This window comes from Larimichthys crocea, chromosome IV (assembly GCF_000972845.2).
Source record: "Larimichthys crocea isolate SSNF chromosome IV, L_crocea_2.0, whole genome shotgun sequence".
NCBI classification, from domain to species: domain Eukaryota; kingdom Metazoa; phylum Chordata; class Actinopteri; family Sciaenidae; genus Larimichthys; species Larimichthys crocea.
In genome coordinates this window covers 411713-430386 of record NC_040014.1, presented here as the reverse complement: position 1 = coordinate 430386, position 18674 = coordinate 411713, and the positions used below count along the sequence as shown (strand labels likewise).

General features: G+C 37.6%; 1 protein-coding gene across 1 annotated transcript; it reads left to right on the top strand.

Annotated features, from left to right (window-relative positions):
- The first annotated feature begins 843 nt into the window (after positions 1 to 843).
- dusp4 (dual specificity phosphatase 4) lies at positions 844 to 10127 on the top strand. Its single transcript, XM_010733509.3, has 4 exons — positions 844 to 1469; positions 2758 to 2885; positions 4752 to 4971; positions 7087 to 10127. Exons 1-4 carry the CDS (start codon positions 1100 to 1102, stop codon positions 7473 to 7475), a joined length of 1107 nt encoding a protein of 368 aa, XP_010731811.1. The 5' UTR covers positions 844 to 1099; the 3' UTR covers positions 7476 to 10127.
- The last annotated feature ends 8547 nt before the right edge of the window (positions 10128 to 18674 follow it).

Here is an 18674-nt window from a genome sequence, read left to right as displayed (position 1 = left end):
TGAGGCGAAATATACAGTATTATTCTGACTTAAAGTTGCAAATCGCAAACAAATTTATTCTCTCCCACGCCTCACCCTCTCCTTCCAAGCATGTTAGAAAAACTCTGGTTGGCAAATTCACATAGAAAGCAAAAGGCCATATCTAGACTTTAGTTTGTCCGTTCGGGGATACTGTACAAAAATGGCGGTTCAGCATGGCAGACTCCATGGAAGAGGACCCGCTCTCACTGTAGATGTAAAGGCCTCATTTTAAGACAACGAAAACACAACAATTCTTATTTTTAGATGATTACACACTAATGGAAACATACTAATAAATACTGTATTCCATTCCTGTCAATAAATACTCCTAAAAATTACACACTGGACCTTTAAAATAAACTCTAGATACTACTAGAGGTCCCTTGATTGAATTTATTATGAAAAATGTGTTTTAACACAGGCAAATAACGTCTTTATAAAACAACATTTAGAAATTCAATGGAACATCTCTACTATGTCGATAACATGTCCCTCCACAAATAAATAAAACAGAGGTCAGAAGCTAAAATGATTCAACACACTTGACTGCTCATTTAAAATCCCTTTAAGCCTTTTATTTTATCATAATAAATGACCATTCATGTGGCAGTGACTACTACCCAACTGAAGTCTATGCATCATGGAGTCTAATCTCCATCCACATCCTCTCCTTTCATTGATGTCTGTTTTATTATTATTTTTTTTATGAATGAACGGCAGAGGAGGAAAGGGGACGGGAGACTGGGCGCCTTGTGATAGGCTGATATCGGTTGACGTCACCTCCGCCGTGACGCGATGCACCCATTCATAAAAAAGAAAAAAAGAAAAAGCAAAAGCAAAAAAGAGAAACAACTCCGAGGACCCGCACTCTGAAAGAGAGAGAGAGAGGGAGAGACAGGCAGAAGAAGTGACCGGACAGAGCGAGTGTAGTGCGGTTACAATGTGCGTGATGATGCGTGGATAGAGGAGCTCGCAGAGCGCAGGTTTGGAGGGCGGTGGAGGCGCACAGACAGAGAGAGACACAGAGAGGAGATAAGCGACAGTGAAGCCTACACACGCAGCCTGAAAACGACGTGCGATGGAGGACCTGGGAGAGATGGACTGCCCGGTGCTGAAGCGGCTCCTGAAGGACGACAGCGCCAAGTGCCTGCTGCTGGACTGCCGCTCCTTCCTCGCCTTCAGCGCGGGCCACATCCGCGGAGCCGTCAACGCCCGCTGTAACACAATCGTCCGCCGCAGGGCCAAGGGCTCCGTGCTGAGCTTGGACCAGATACTGGCTGGTGACGAGGAAGTCCGGAGTCGCCTCCGCTCCGGGATGTACTCTGCCGCTGTACTGTACGATGAGAGGACGCCTGACTCGGACACGGTTAAGGAGGACAGCACACTGACTGTGGTGCTCAACGCGCTTTGCAGGGACTCCTCCGGCACACACATATACCTGCTGAAAGGTAAAGACGTGCTTCAGTATTACACCATGGAACAATTCAATGATATTTTATTCTTGTAGGGAATAAAAAATATATATGTATGCATGAAAAATTGCAATATGCCCATGATACTGTTATAGCAATTGGAGCATAAATAATGTTTATTTCATTGTTTAATTCAGCCTTTCTGTTTATATCTATTTATATTCGTTATATATTCTTGAATCTTCATCTTGAATAAATAATAATAATAGTCCAAAACAGATGCAGTGCAGTACAAATAATAATGGTAAAAGTACACATTTGGAAGATTGTAATGCTTCTATTGATGATGTTTTTGATCATATTGAACCATTAAATGGAACCATCATAGTCAATAATAATGATGATAATATCTCCATTAACCTAGTTTCATCAGCCTATCTAGGGCATTGCCCTTTTTTCAACCAGTATATCAATAATATTTTATTGTATTTATATATATATACTGAATGTTGTGCTTCTTAGCCTATTCATCAGACGATGAAATATCCTGCTCTGTTTTTATGCGGTAGTGTATTTTTCGTTCTTCCTCTCTCGTTTTATTTCTTTATTTCTTTATTTTACAATATACACACTCACCCAGTCACTTACAGCTACACACATTCACACACAGACCAATGGCTGTGAGCTGAGTGAATGAGGTAATGCTGATGTGTAAAAGCCACATCAAACCAGAGGGACTTACAGGACACCCAAGATCCTTTTAGAATCAGTCCGCTTCTGGTAAATCACCGATGGGAGGCTGTAAAATCTAAAATCAACACTTGATTTACTCACTGGACTATATTTAGACCGCAGGAAATCTGAAAAACCAAAGCTGCTGCAAGCTGCAAGCTGTGGCGCATTCTTTTTTTGTGCATCTTAATGACGCAGGCGCCTTGAAGCGCAGGAGTGTATGTATGTAGCTTCTAAAGATGACATTTTCCCAGTTAATCTGGTTTGATCCCGGAGGTGCAGAGAGCAATGGTCAGCCTGCAGATACATATTAAAAAAAAGCAAAGGGATGATGAAATTGTTTTCAAATCCTCAGCAGTAGACACAGGACAGAGTAGGTCAGGGGTCGGTTTAAATAGACTTTGTCTCAGGCTCACTGAATGCAGAGGAGTAAATCCTGGTGCTGATTGTGCTGGGACGTTAATGTCGGTTCCTGGAGGATAATAGTTATTGAATCTTTCATGTTTTACTATAAGGTTGTTTCTGTCTTTTTCCAATAAAACAAAGCACCGCATTCAATACATCATATTTGATCATGATGTCTCTTTTCCAGGTGGCTACGACAGGTTTTTCACAGAGTACCCAGAGTTTTGTTTAAAGACCAAATCCTTACCACCCCTCACCAGCCAGTCCAGCATCGAGTCTTCATGCTCGTCTTGTGGGACACCACACCATGACCAGGTAAAACACAAAAAAAGACAGACAAAACCCAACTCAAACCTCACACAGCTTTTTATGCATGAAAAGCACCCTTTTAATAACATAGTTCATGTTTAAGCTGCCATTGTGTGTGTGTGTGTGTGTGTGTGTGTGTGTGTGTGTGTGTGTGTGTGTGTAACAATCACAAATTTAACAGATCAAAAACAAGATCTTTATTTTCTTGCCTTGTCAGACAAGAAGTAAAATAAAGTAAAAATATGCAGACCAGAAATCAAACGTTTTTGTTTTTGATAAATAAATCATTAAAACCATTAATTTATTATCAGTCAGTGAGGAAATGGATCAACTACTTTTTTTCTTTTTATTCTGTTAAAGTCAACTTCACTTTTATACATTAACACACAGAGCTGCCATGTGCGAAAACAGGAAGTTATTTGCTCTGCAACCTAAACGTTGTTCACTGTCCCGTGTTTGTTCAGCCACATTTTTCCATGGAGGAGAACTAGGCCATGCTAGAGAAAGCAAACGGAAAAACCTTAAATCAGTTACTTGCTCTATGATATGGGTGCATTTGAGGTCATAGTTCACCAGTAATCCACCTGCGGATTTTACGCAATGTCCACAGTCACATGTGGTGCAGGTTTAATTCCCCTGGAACGCATGAGGAAAGAGACAATCCAGCCTGTGTCTATGAAAAATGCTTGATATTCTCTGCCACATTATCAGGTGGAGTTTTTATACTCTAGGAATACTGTAGCTTCCTGTTTCAGCATAGAAATAATGGACTGGGTAGAGCTAGTTGGGTGTCTCACTCGCTTTTTTTTCCTCTCACCCCTCCGCCCCCCCTCCTCACATTACATCTTTTAGCAGTATTGATCATTTCCTGACGCTGTGTCAGTACTGAGGTCGTCAGCGGCAGTGACATAAACAGACAGAGCTCTCGTCAATAAGTCTCACTACCGGTATAGACTGCCAACCAGCTGACCCCTCAGATCCAGTGAAAGGGAAAACAATACTTGCACTTTTACATTAGAATGTCCTTTGAGATATGCTTGAAAATAAACAAATACATTGCCTTAAATGGGTTGTAACTATCAAGACATAACAAAACCGGAAAGGGGTATTCACACATTTATGTTCGGTGAGATACTTCCTTTTTCCAGGAAATGTAACAAACCATCATGTGCTTAGTCAGTGTGATGTTAACTAACTGACAGTACATACTGTGCTTTATGTGGCAGCACATCGTAAGCAGCCGCAAACATGTTATTTCCATCCACTGATCAAGTGTGCTCACAAAAAGTACAAGGTGTCCACAACAAAGCACGAGAGAGTGGCAAATATAGATCACCAAAGATTCATCTGTTGTACTTACCGATGAATCAAAAACACACTAAACTTTCCACTGAATTCGGTGCTTTTAAACATGTAACATTAGTCAGTTCTCCAGACACACAGCTCCTGTAGTGAGATTAGTTTCCATAAAGGGGAAATAACTTGGCATGAAACAAACTAAATGGCTTGTATTGAATGACCCTGCATTAATCACACAGATAATAAGCTACTCCTGTCTGATGATAAGCGTGGCTGATGTGATTAATGAAATATTTAAGCGAGGTCACGCATATACTCAAGTCATCTGGTATGTGGCCCCTGCTGCTCACTGCGACAGTGAATTCTTTGTCTTATCACAGAAGCTGTTTTTCATTTAAGTAAATTATGTCCAATGTGGCTTTCTAAGTTGGGTTGGGTCAGGAGATGTGATGTAATGACTCAGTGAACTAACTGAACGGATGAATAAATTATGAACAAGAACAGAATTATGCCTCTACACTGCTGATTTTATACAGAAATAATTCATCCTCCTCCTATCTGTCTTTCATCCAGGGCGGCCCGGTCGAGATCCTCCCGTTCCTTTACCTTGGCAGCGCCCTCCACGCCTCAAAGAAAGATGTTTTGGACGGCATAGGAATCTCTGCTTTGCTGAATGTGTCCGCTGACTGTCCCAACCACTTTGAGGGGACATACCAGTACAAATGTATTCCTGTGGAGGACAACCATAAAGAAGACATCAGCTGCTGGTTCCTTGAGGCTATTGAGTTTATAGGTCAGTGTGTGTGTGTGTGTGTCTGGTATCTTAGCAGAACAAATGCATCCCCATGGTAGATAACCACAAATAAACTGAGCTTCCTTCATATTACACCATGCTTGTGCTTTAGGTGGTTAATTTTTAGGTCATATTTAACGTGATAATCTTAATTAGTTTTGCTTGAAAATCTTGAAAATGCAGAAAAACGGTAATCACAATTTCCTAGATCCCACAGTGATGATATCACATGTTTATTTTGTCCAGCAAACAGTCTAAAACCCAAAGATATACAACAATTTACTCTTGTATCATGTAACACAAGGACAAGCAGCAGATTCTAATATTTGCAGAGCAGAAGCCATCAAATATTTGGCATTGTTCCTAGAAAATACATTTTCTTTGGTTCAACTAATTATGGCAGGTCTAGACATGTTGCTTTACACCAAATCTAATGCATGGAATATCTTTGTCATAGCCGAGATATGTATTCCTTGGCAGTTGATGATGATGTTGAATGATGGCTTGTCACTGCTCATGCTAACTAAACAACAATGTAAAGTACATCACATCTTGTCTTTTCCCAGAAAAGAAGAGCTTTCAGAGAACATATAGTGCATGTAGATCAGGCAGATCATGAGAAATCAGATATTTATTGATTGGAATCTGTCACAAATTATTTTCAAGCAGCCCATTAGCACACGTATTTCAGCAGAAGCAAAAAAAAAAGAAAAAGAAAATACCTGCCAAACTCAAATGGACCCTTTGCAGAACAAAATGATGTAATGTAATCGAGAAGAAGACAGAGCAGAGCGTCTGTAATGAAACAAATATTCCAATCAATAATTTCTCTGTAGTAGGATTTGTGTTTGCGGATATAATACGGGAAAGTGCGTGACTTGCTTTCACTTTGCATGTCCATGCTGTGTGTAGACATTGTTTCGTGCTGTGAGTGCACCCTTGTGAGTTTAGTGTGTGTGTGTAGGTGCTGGTATGCGTCATAGTTAGCTGCTGTGGGACCAGTGTCTGACTCATCCACTGTTACCGGGTGAACAGACGCTACGGTGGAGTTACCTGAAATCAAACACAATTTGAGGGGGGGGGAAAAAGTAGACATACATGAATGCCAGTAAATACTTTAGAAAGGTCATGAAGTGAACTGGATTCAAAGTAGTAACTTTATATTTAAACTGCAGTACAGCCAGCAGTAATGGAACATTTGATTAAACTAATTAAACTAAGTAAATGTCCCTTTATTATCTTCCTCATATTCTCTGCTTCTGCAGCCATACATGCTCCAGGACAACAAGACTGACAAACATAGGTTGTGGAAATTGAGTTACTGTAAGGACTTTAATCAAACAATTACCTAAATCCGGTTATTCCCAGTAATGAAGTAATAGCATGCATCTAAACATACTGAAAGTAGCAGAGACATAAATAGCACAGGGGAGGAAGTGTGAAAGAGGCTGATGACTCAAATTTTTTTTTTGCACTTGCGTGTTTCAGTTAAATGTGATTTGCTGCTTTCTCACTTTGAGGTTGGTTACCAGTTTGACTGCACAGAGGGGGGAAGGGATGAAAGTGTGGAGGAGAGATGATGAAAAGAGCTCGAGGCAAAGCGTCACTGTACATCTGCTGTATTTAAAATACTTTGTGGCTGTAAAAAGAAGAAAAGAAAATACATTTAAAGCGACCGTTTATTTGTTAAGGGTGAAGCAAGAGCTCAGCTTTAGTCCAGAATTCAATTTGTTCTTGTCGGCTTTGCAGGCATGAGAAACTGCAGGAAATTAGCCATCAGCTTCCTCTTTCTCTTGCTCTTAAAGCAAACTGAAATGTTTTTAAGGTGTCTCATTGCCAATCATTTTGACTTAATCTTTAAAAAAAATGAAATGAATGCAAGGATGAGAAGCTCATCCTCATAAAACTGCTTGGAGCATCCTGATGTGGGGATGTGAATTTTCCCAAAAATCTATCCAGTTGTCAAGATTTTTCATTCGGAATCATAAATGGTTACCAATCACGGTTACCAAATCCATCTCATAGTAATATGTCTGAGGATTTTTATAGTGGGTCATAATAACTTTTATTTGTTGTCCATGGAAACCTCTGACCTCTGACACCCTCTCTCCTCAGATTCAGTACGGGACTCTAGTGGGCGAGTGCTGGTCCACTGTCAAGCGGGCATCTCCCGCTCCGCCACCATATGCCTGGCCTACCTGATGAAGAGGAAGCGGGTTCGACTGGATGAAGCCTTTGAGTTTGTGCGCCGGCGTCGCAGCATCATCTCCCCCAACTTCAGCTTCATGGGCCAGCTTCTGCAGTTCGAGTCACAGCTCCTCGCCACCTCGTGCGCTGCCGAAGCTGCCGCCACAGCCAGCCCACTGCTCGGACCCAAATCCTCCACGAGCACCACATCGACTTCAACCACACCCACCTCTCCGTTCATTTTCAACTTCCCAGTTTCTGTGGTGAACTCGGCCTACCTTCACCACAGCCCGATAACGACCTCTCCGGGCTGCTGATGGATAGCCCCTTGCAGCTTTAACCCAACAAACTAACTGAGCACAGACTGGGCTGTCATTGGCTGGAAGAGCTGTCAGTCTCACTGACCGCTGCACATGCTTCCAGGGTGGGGTGGTGAGATGCGTCATGGTGCCTGATTCAAAACTCAAAGGACTGGTAAAAAAAAAAAAAATGTTTTTAAAGTTCAGAAACCAGCCAACGCTCCTTCCATTTTAAGATTTATTGAAACTGACCAAAAATGAACTGGCTTTCAAAACTTGTTTCAGTTCAGACGGAGTGTTGGACTGATGTTTACCCAAGATACACCTTCTTCCTCGAAACAACATGCACAGAGACACACTGACACACAAACACTGACACAGAGAGGCACGAGCAGCAACAAACACACTCTCTCTCTCTCTCTCTGCCTCACACACACACACACACACACGTTCATGACTACCAACTGAATAAGCTCAGTATGAAGACAGGGTCTGTTGCTATGGAGACAACAGGTCTTTAGGAGAGGAGATGGACACAGGAAGGAAGGAGGAATTTTAAGCACCCACTCTTTCCCCTTTGGGTGTCCCTCCTGTTGCCGGACAAAAGAGATGGATGGAAAAAAGAGGAGAGGAGACGGTGATAGAAAGCAGGAGCCTCTTCAGTGACAGGTGCTCTGCCGGCGTTCCGACCGGAGCTTCCTGTCTTTCATACGTCCTCTTCCTCTCTCTGTCTCTCCCCCACACACCTTCCTCTCATCTCCTTTTCATCCTTTTATATTCCTTGTCTCCTCCTCCTCCTCCTCCTCTCTGCCTCTAATCTCATCCACCCCATCTCCTCTGCTCCTCATCTCCTCACTGAAGAGAGGCTAAATAAATAAAATAAGATGCCAAATAAAGGCCAGGGCCCTCTTAAACAACCTGGGGAAAACCCAGTTGCAGGCCCCTCATACACACTGTAGGAAATCCCTTCTGCTGCCGTTCATTTAAAAAAAAAGTAGTTTTAGATCAGAGGGAAACTTTGGAGCACAGTGGCTCTGAAAGACAGTCACTTAAAGGACCATGCTGGTGGTTTGGTATGTTTTAATCCACTATTGATACTTCATTGTTATCTGTTAATTATTTTCCAAAATGTACATAACTCTTAACAAATTATTTCTGTTCTTTTCTGCAAGTTTTTTTTAAATAGCGAACTTAAAAGAAAAACTGAAGACACTGGTCTCAATAGGATGTTTTGCAAAATGGTTGGTTTGTTTTAGTCGGTGGGCTAAAATTGAACATCACCATCAAATGGTCCTTTAAGATGTTTGTGCCTTGTTCATAAAGGTATCCCATGGATTTAGGCCTTCCTGGATTTGCCAGTGGACAAAATACTTTTAGCTGCTAGAAAGCAGATTGCTGAATGTTGGTCAGACTTTAAAAAAAAAAACAATCTCAGCATTTCAGCTGGGCAAGCTCCTCTCCTCATCACCGCTCACGCACATTCACAGATGGACACAAACACATAATATGCTGTATTCAAGTAGGTGCGACTCCATATTTGGTGTCAGGCTCACAGTGAATTCCGCCTTTTTGAAACGGGATTTCTTCAGGCTGACAAAACCATAAATATGGACTTTTAAACATACAAATGAAATACTGAAAATTTGATATCTTGAATTTAAGCGAATTGGAGGAATTTTAGGGGGCAATATTTTCATGATCTTTTCACAGATCCACCTGCTGTAGCTGGATTTTCAAAACCAGGACATCCAAATGTGGGTGTTTTTAAACTCTGCTTACCAAACATCAGGGACCATCAGTGTTGTTCCTTGTGAAGGAAATCCAGGTTAAAATAAAACACAATCACTTATTGATTTCAGTTTATAAATCCATCTCGAAACAAGAAATGATGGCGGAAAAATAAGAAAGCTTATGCTCCATTCAATGTACATCTGAACACATGTTCAACACAAGTAAAACTCTTCTCTGTTTTTTTGAAGGTTGTCCACAGTTCTCTCTGTAGCACTTTGAAGTCATGCAATACTGTACTTAATGTCAAACCTTCATCATACCACAATTTCAGACAATGTTTGTATTGCTTTTGCTTTTGACCAGACTAAGCTCTACACCCTGTGCTAGACATCCAAAGGCACAAAGTCCAAACTTGGTTGCTTTTTTACCCGGGTCCTGATGTAGACACAAAAACAAACAAACACACACACACACACACACTTTCAAAGAAAACAAACCTTTCTCTGTTTTTGAAGATTGTTGGCACCTATCTCTGTAGCACTTTGAAGTGATGCAATACTGTATTTATAATTTATGATTGATTAATACATCATGATGATGGGATACTGACTTTGCATAGAGACATTTTGTCCATGTAGAGAGAGAGAGAGAGCGAGAGAGAAAAGAGAGCCAATCAGTGAAAAACGCAATACTTTGTACACATGTATGGAACCTGTCTGTCTGTCAGCCTGTCTGCCTCTCTGTGTTAGTCCATCTATCTTGACTGTCTCTCTGTCTGGTCAAAGCTGTTGATCCATCATGGCAATATCAATCCTCCACTTGGACATTTATATAGGAAAAAAAAAAACTTTCCCTCAGTCCCTCTATTGTGGAATGAATGATCTGTGCATTTATTTATTACTGAAGATCCACTGTTGAATAAACAATGTTCTTAATTAAGTTCTATGTGCTTTCTTTGTATAATATATATATATATATACACAGTAAGGATACAAAGTGATTAAACAAAGGCTTTCATATGGAAATTAACACAGTAAATGTGTAATTCCTGTTATGGGAATTTTTTTTAAGAAAAACCCTTTCATAAGTAGGACTGGATTCAAAGTATCAGAGTTTAAGTTGAATTTATTATTCTTGTACAAGAAGGAGTGCTTTACAGTGCAACACACAAAAAGGGGTTATAGACAAAAGGCTCCCTGTGGAGCTCTAACAGTTAGTTCTTATATTTTTTTTTTAATGGGCTGTCTCGGACACCTCCCCGCTGATGCAGATATTATCATAACGTCCTTTTTTTGGTTATTTGCTCAGTAATGAACATTATGTTCCTTGTCCAAATGATACTTCCCTAACCTGTCTCTCCTGTCCTTGTACTATTGATTTATAATTATCTCTCCCTGCCAGCCTCAGTAAAACACAGGCTAAATAAGGGACGTGCACGAGACATGCAAAAGACAGGATACACAAACACTATATAAATAAAACATCTGAACCCCAGTATAATGATGATTAGATGGTTAAAAAACATGGATGGTTTAATCTAATCTCAGACCAATGACATAAAATTGTCAAAGCAAAGCCATGTCACTTTTCTACTAATTAATTATAAATGAAGAATAATCCACAGCTCATAATGTTTGATATCTTCATTGATTAAGATCAGATCTTATGTGAAAAAGGTTAGGGGAAAATAACAGATGAATTATATATAAAGGTAAATAGGTGAAGTGCCATGGTTCCAGCATTGCTAGAGTCCATTTAACAAATTTAGCATGGGAAATTTAAAATCCACATTCCACAGCACTATAACTGTTGTGTTTGTCTCATCTCTACAAACATATGCAGCCATCTCTCTACTCCTCCTCCTATTATATCAAATAAGACATTCTCAAACTGATGTTTAATCATAAAATGGGAAATTTATGGACAGCGTATATTCTTTGCCATTTATAGCATAAAGAGTCTCTTTGTGTGGTCAATCACAGGCGTTAAAGGAAGCAATGTTAGCTTGGAGTGCCATCTAGTGGTGAGAATTGTCCTCATTCAGCCTATTTCAGATGATGACAGCCACAAAATAAGTAAAGCACAAATGAAGCCACGGATAGAGGTGTGATTTCTTATTTCCTTACTTCATTTACTTGAATAAATGCACATTTAATATATGAACTGTTGTAAAAACCAAGTGGAAAGGATTAATAGATCCTTTCTAAAAACCTTTAGCATTGTTATGATGTCATTATAACTTGGAGGTAAAGTGCGTATTGATTGAAATTGTTTTTGAGGGAATTCCAGTTTTTTGTTGGTCTTTCTTCACACAGTCAGAACAGAAGTTAATGCAGATTGAACTGTGGATCAATTTGGTTTTCTTTCACACAAAGTGCATTCAATGAGTAGAAGTTCCTGAGTGATTTTATGAACTCAACGATAATCAAATCTCGGCGTATTCACAGTCCTTTTGAAACATGATTGCAAAAACTGTTAAATTCATGTTCAAAACTGAACCCAATTTGAAGTGACTGTAAGTTAGACTGCAATTTACATATGAACATTTATATTATAAATTGTGCCTGAGTGAGTGAGGCAGAATCCAGAAGGTTTTGTAATTGCATGATATTCCAGATGACAATGTTCCAGCCACAAACTGGTTTACTGTTTTTTCCTTCCCCCTTACTCTCTATTCCTCAACATCTTATAACCAGCAGACCACTTTGTCTTGGTTTTATAACTTATACTTTGCATCTAGGTTTAACACTGTCTTGTACACTGTCTCCCTTTACCTTTTCTTTTTCCTGTAAAGACTTGTGTAACTTGTATTTAAAAGTGCTTTAGAAATAGTTTCCTTGTTTGCTACGACCAAATCAATAGTACTGCTACTCATGAATAAATGATCATGATATTAAGTTGGTTGTGTATTGTTTTAGCTTTGTTTTATTATATTAAACTATTGTGATATTACTGATACTACCAAAAAATTATATATAATTATTATTATTATTATATTGTATATCTGTTTTGTTTTCAGTGTATCTGTCTTTATTTTACCTGAATAAACTCAAGACATTTTTGTCTGACCAGATTTTCATTTGGTTTGTCTTTGTGTATATACTGTATATTGTCTGCCCATATCCATGTTGCAACTGTATATTTATTTAATACTATATAATAATTTATATTTAGTTATCATTATTTACTCTGCACTGTTATTTTGGATTGGTTATGCATCGGATTGTGATCTACAAATACACATTTACCAATACTGCTGTTCATTCATGAATTATATCATCCATTTAAATGTTGTCTGTTAGTTCATCAGAGTTGAACTTAAAACATAGGGAACAGTTTTAATAGTGTCTCTTTGATAATCTCCCATCACCATGCAGTGTATGTTTCATATTGTTCAAGTTGCAACATTAAGACTTCAGAACTGGTTTAGGACTACTGTTGCATTATTCTGTTTGTTTCTTTAAGGTTAACACTAATGAACCAGTGAATAAGGTCAGAAGCCAGACAGCTTGTAGTTTCAGGAACAAGAGCTCAGCAGACCATTCACACTAAAGACTGCTGTTGAAAACTTTTAGGACTGCTAGTTTAGCCTCTGACTCAAAATCCAGATTAGATCCTTCACTACTAATCGCTATCTTAAATAATGAATAATAATATTTTGAAATGCTATCAATAATGCATCTTAAGAAACAAACACATCAACATAAATAATATGGACAAATAAAAAACAAATAGTCATTATATGGACTATTTGTCCATATAATGGACAAAACTGTAGGCATGGAATTCCAATTAAATTAAAATTTATTTATAAAGTGCAAAATCATAAATCATCATCATCATATTTCATATTGAGAAGGTCTAGACCATACTCCTTAATAATTTACAGAGACCCAACAATTTCCACCATGAGCAAGCACTTGACAGGGCGAGGAAAAACTCCCTTTTAACAGGAAGAAAAAACCTCGAGCAGAACCGGGCCCAGGGTGGACGGCCATCTACCACGACCGGTTGGGGGATACCTGCAGGGGGAAGACACAAAAGAGTTCAAACTTACCACAAACTAAAACTTTACTAAAGAGTTCAAACTTACCACAAACTAAAACTTTACTAAAGAGTTCAAACTTAATACAAACTAAAACTTTACTAAAGAGTTCAAACTTACCACAAACTAAAACTTTACTAAAGAGTTAAAACTTACCACAAACTAAAACTTTACTAAAGAGTTAAAACTTATCACAAACTAAGAAGTTACTAAATAATTAAAACTTATCACAACTTATCACAAACTAAGAAGTCACTAAATAATTAAAACTTATCACAACTTATCACAAACTAAGAAGTCACTAAATAATTAAAACTTATCACAAACTAAGAAGTGACTAAATAATTAAAACTTATCACAACTTACCACAAACTAAGAAGTTACTAAATAATTCAAATTTATCACAACTTATCACAAACTAAGAAGTCACTAAATAATTAAAACTTATCACAAACTAAGAAGTTACTAAATAATTAAAACTTATCACAACTTATCACAAACTAAGAAGTCACTAAATAATTCAAACTTATCACAACTTATCACAAACTAAGAAGTCACTAAATAATTAAAACTTATCACAAACTAAGAAGTTACTAAATAATTAAAACTTATCACAACTTATCACAAACTAAGAAGTTACTAAATAATTAAAACTTATCACAACTTATCACAAACTAAGAAGTCACTAAATAATTAAAACTTATCACAAACTAAGAAGTGACTAAATAATTAAAACTTATCACAACTTATCACAAACTAAGAAGTTACTAAATAATTAAAACTTATCACAAACTAAGAAGTTACTAAATAATTAAAACTTATCACAACTTATCACAAACTAAGAAGTTACTAAATAATTAAAACTTATCACAACTTATCACAAACTAAGAATTTACTAAATAATTAAAACTTATCACAACTTATCACAAACTAAGAAGTCACTAAATAATTAAAACTTATCACAAACTAAGAAGTGACTAAATAATTAAAACTTATCACAACTTATCACAAACTAAGAAGTTACTAAATAATTAAAACTTATCACAACTTATCACAAACTAAGAAGTTACTAAATAATTAAAACTTATCACAACTTATCACAAACTAAGAAGTCACTAAATAATTAAAACTTATCACAACTTATCACAAACTAAGAAGTCACTAAATAATTAAAACTTATCACAAACTAAGAAGTGACTAAATAATTAAAACTTATCACAACTTATCACAAACTAAGAAGTCACTAAATAATTAAAACTTATCACAACTTATCACAAACTAAGAAGTCACTAAATAATTAAAACTTATCACAAACTAAGAAGTGACTAAATAATTAAAACTTATCACAACTTATCACAAACTAAGAAGTTACTAAATAATTAAAACTTATCACAACTTATCACAAACTAAGAAGTTACTAAATATTAAAACTTATCACAAACTAAGAATTTTCTAAAAAGGTTCAAACTTATCAGAAACTATATGTGTAAGTGTGTGTGTGTATGTGTGTGTGTGTTTGAGTGAAATATTCTAACAACCCAGGAGTCTCACATCTCCGGGTTGTATGGGGAGTCTGTAATCCACCCCATAAACATCTCCACCACTGCGCCAAAACGAGTGGGTGAGAGACCAACAGGCTCCATGTACCGCTGCCCTTCCCCAGTGGCCCTTACCTGACCAGAGGCGGAGGGCTGCGGAACAGAAGAGACCTGAGGGCCAGAAAAGGATACAGAGGCGGAGGACAGTGGGCCGGAGCTCTGGACGGCAGCATCCAGACGGGGTCTTCTCCGTGGACGCTCCCCCAGGGAGCGGTGCTCCTGCTCCCTGCGTCTCCTCCTGCCTCTAGGAGCCTGTTAGAGAGATGGACAGAGGCAGTAGGTAAAAGACCAGGTCAAACTAGTCCAGACTGCTGATGTGACCTCAGTCTGTGTTTCCTGTGTAACTGAATTGATCATCATATTGTACATCCAAAATGGTTTCTGTTGCTCTACAGGTTATCATGCTTCTCTGATTTACTACAAAATGCTACCATGAAATTAGAATAATTATTGAATGAATATTACATGTAATTATAATAGGAATACTATAATTAAAATATATGCTGGCAGAAAGCTGTAAGAAATGGACTAACGTAATGTTTTCCTTGTACCATAAATGTAATTATTCTACACGCTGTTTAAAAGAAAACATGAAGCTCATATTTCACAGTGAACTCAATGAAACATTGAGACAACATTATGACTTCAGTCTGCTCTGACTAAAATTAAACTGAGTATAGAAGGAGTCAAAATCAATAGGGGGACACTTCGGGCCAGGTTGAAATAATTTGAAATTTGGAATTAGTCTCCAACAACAGCAAGAGCTACAGCAGCTATCCCACAATTACCGAATGAACACACTCAATGAGTGCGGCTGTCGTTTAGGCGATCAAAGACTGACTAAATTGATCACGAGATGAGATGTGTCAGGATCCGAGTGTCTTTATCGGGGGGGAGAACTGTCTATTATCTAATATCTCCACTGACTTCCACAGTAAAACTTTGGTTGATACCAGGTGATTATACATTAATAAAAACATAGTTATATATAATATAGTCCTTTTCTACCATAATCTGTCAATGGAGACCCCAAAATCTGACACACTGGACCTTTAAATAAACTGAACAAACAATCTGCCAACTAAACAAATTATATACAAAAAAGCACAAAAATATGAAGTCTAAATAAAGTGAAATTCATCAAATTGAACTAATAAACAACTTCCATGTGGTAATTATATAATGAACATCATAATAAACATATTCCAACCCTGTTATCCATTGTGTTTGATCAGAGAAATGACTCTGAATGCACCACAACACATACAGCAAACAATCTGAACTCTAAAGTGACACAAAGTCCTTTAACAAACATCTGGATGATTACAACAGTCACACTGTCTGAATCTTGGACAAAAGCAGTCCACATTTTCATTTTGAGGATGAATGCTCTGTTTCACACTCACACATAGACAGACAGTTTCAGTGTCTACACTCGGTAGCTTACTAAACATCTTTTTGACAAGGCGGATGGTTTCAAACTTTCAGCATGTGTCACACGGTAACTTTCCATGTCATGATTGTCACAAATATGACACAATCCTACATAAACATTTTATACCATGTAGCCTGCATATATTCACAGATAGTATGTACAATTGCAGTTATAGTCATTTAAAGTAATTAGCTATTAAATGTTTAAACAAAAAAAACAAAAAAAACCATTAAAAGTCATGTGTGTTACCTGGCTGGTGCTAGGCTCTCTTCTCCAGTAGTCGTGGTCCCGCAGGGCAGCAGGCACACCACGCTGCTGTAATGATGAACACACAGTTTAAGAATGGACTCTACTCAGTTCAACACAACTTTATTTAACTAAACACTAAATACATGTGTTAGTCCCTTCAACCTGCTGAGCTCACTGAATGTAAATGTCAGTTTTGTGTTAAAAATGTGATGACTGTGGGCCACATCCAGACATGACTGTGCAATATGCAAACAGCTGTTTTATCGTCTCAAAGGAGTTTATACAAACACTGTAATAATTTGTTTGAAAAGCAGCACTTCAGGGTTACTTCTATTTTCATATTTCAGTTAAATGAATGTATGAAGGATTAGGTTGTTTAAAGTTTCTGATGGATATCTGCATCATGTTGTCAGTCAGATTAAATGTCAAAGCCTCACATCATAAACCCTGTGAATAACAACTTTTGTCTCAGCAGCTAAATCTATGACAGTGTAACATGACTTGAATTATTGTCTACATACTGTACAGTCAACATATACAGATACATTTACAGAGCGAAATTTCCGCCAGACTTCATTTAAAAAAAACAATTTTAAGTCATCTTGCTGATTGATATCTTCTATTCCAATGATGACCCTTAATTATTGAAAACAGTTTGTCAGGTCGCCATCATATCATAGTCGGTACTTGTTCTAGGAAAATTCACAGCGTGTCACATTTTGAGCGATAAAACACTCATAAATGAAAAAAATATCGCAAACGTTCAAATAAAGAAACAGCCTAAATAAAATAAAAATAAATAAAGTGAATTTTGAGTATATTAAGAGCATATCAGCCATTAAAATAGCAATGATTAAATCCGTTTTTGTATTAAGTGCTATTGTTTTGGTTATCTTGTTCAAACTTGGTATTAACAATCAAATATCAGATTAATTTACACAAAATTACAAAATGGTGATTCAGTCTTAACAGAAAAATACATTTAAAAAAACAACATGGATTTAAAAATTTGAAATTCTCACATCTTCCATGATGAATGTCCTTTTATCAGTGACAGGAGCTCTTGAGCAGTGCTTCAGGGGCAAATAAATCGCTGGTTGGTGTCTTTTTCTCGCAGAAATCACAGAGTAACAGCCAAAAGTCGCACAGAGTCGTACTTTTCTGACTGAAAGAAAGTTTTCTATGTTTGAACAATGCACCTGTACAAATGATGCACCTGGAGACAAAACATAGCAACCATACAATCCTCACCTGGAGAAGTTCCATCCAATCAAGCATCCACACTGAGAAGTCCAGAGATGTTCATGTCAGTGCTGCTGTCATTTATTCACTTTGCTTTGTTGTTGAGCTGCATAGTGTACAATTAAATATGTATTTATACTGTCATTGGGATAAATAAGAAACATGTTGACCATAAGGTATTTTTGGATGGCAAGCACATAGATAAGTCTATATATAGTATGCGATGCATGTATTAATGTTTAAGAGACAAGAGTCCTCCTGTTTGTTCATATTATGGAAGTCCAGGAATGCCAATAATAAGATGAAATCATTTAATCAAACTGAAATTGTATTTTCTATTTGCATAAGAATATGAATACATCATAACACTGCCATTATGTTTATCAAATTAATGTGAAATGTCCTAACAAAGTGGATTTTTCATTTTCTCAAAGAAACAGCTGGCTCCAGTCTGGCCACCGTGGTTTCAGACATGTTCAAACTTCCAGTGGTTAGATGGATTACAAAGAAGTGTGATTGGGTCTCTTTATCTCTGAGGGTATTGATGATTTCGCTTTTTCTCACCATCTTGATTTACCATCCAAATGAGTGTTCCACTTGATGAATTGCAGTGTTTCCTCCTGTTCTTGGATTGGCTGAGCTGCCAAATGATTTTACCCTCATGGCCATTCATCTCCCAGCAAACATAGAAAATCAATTAAACGGTCCAGGAAACACAATGAATTGGAGTTTTTAAGATAGTTAAATGCCTCCCTAATCTGAGACAAGAAAATAAATGTCCTTAGATTGTTTTTAATGTTGACATAAACATTCTTGGTCTGTTAGATTTCACTAATACCTCCAGTTGCCCTAGTTGCTGATCAACTTGCCAAAAAGTACATGTACAATAAACTGTTCAGAGTTTATAACACAAAACA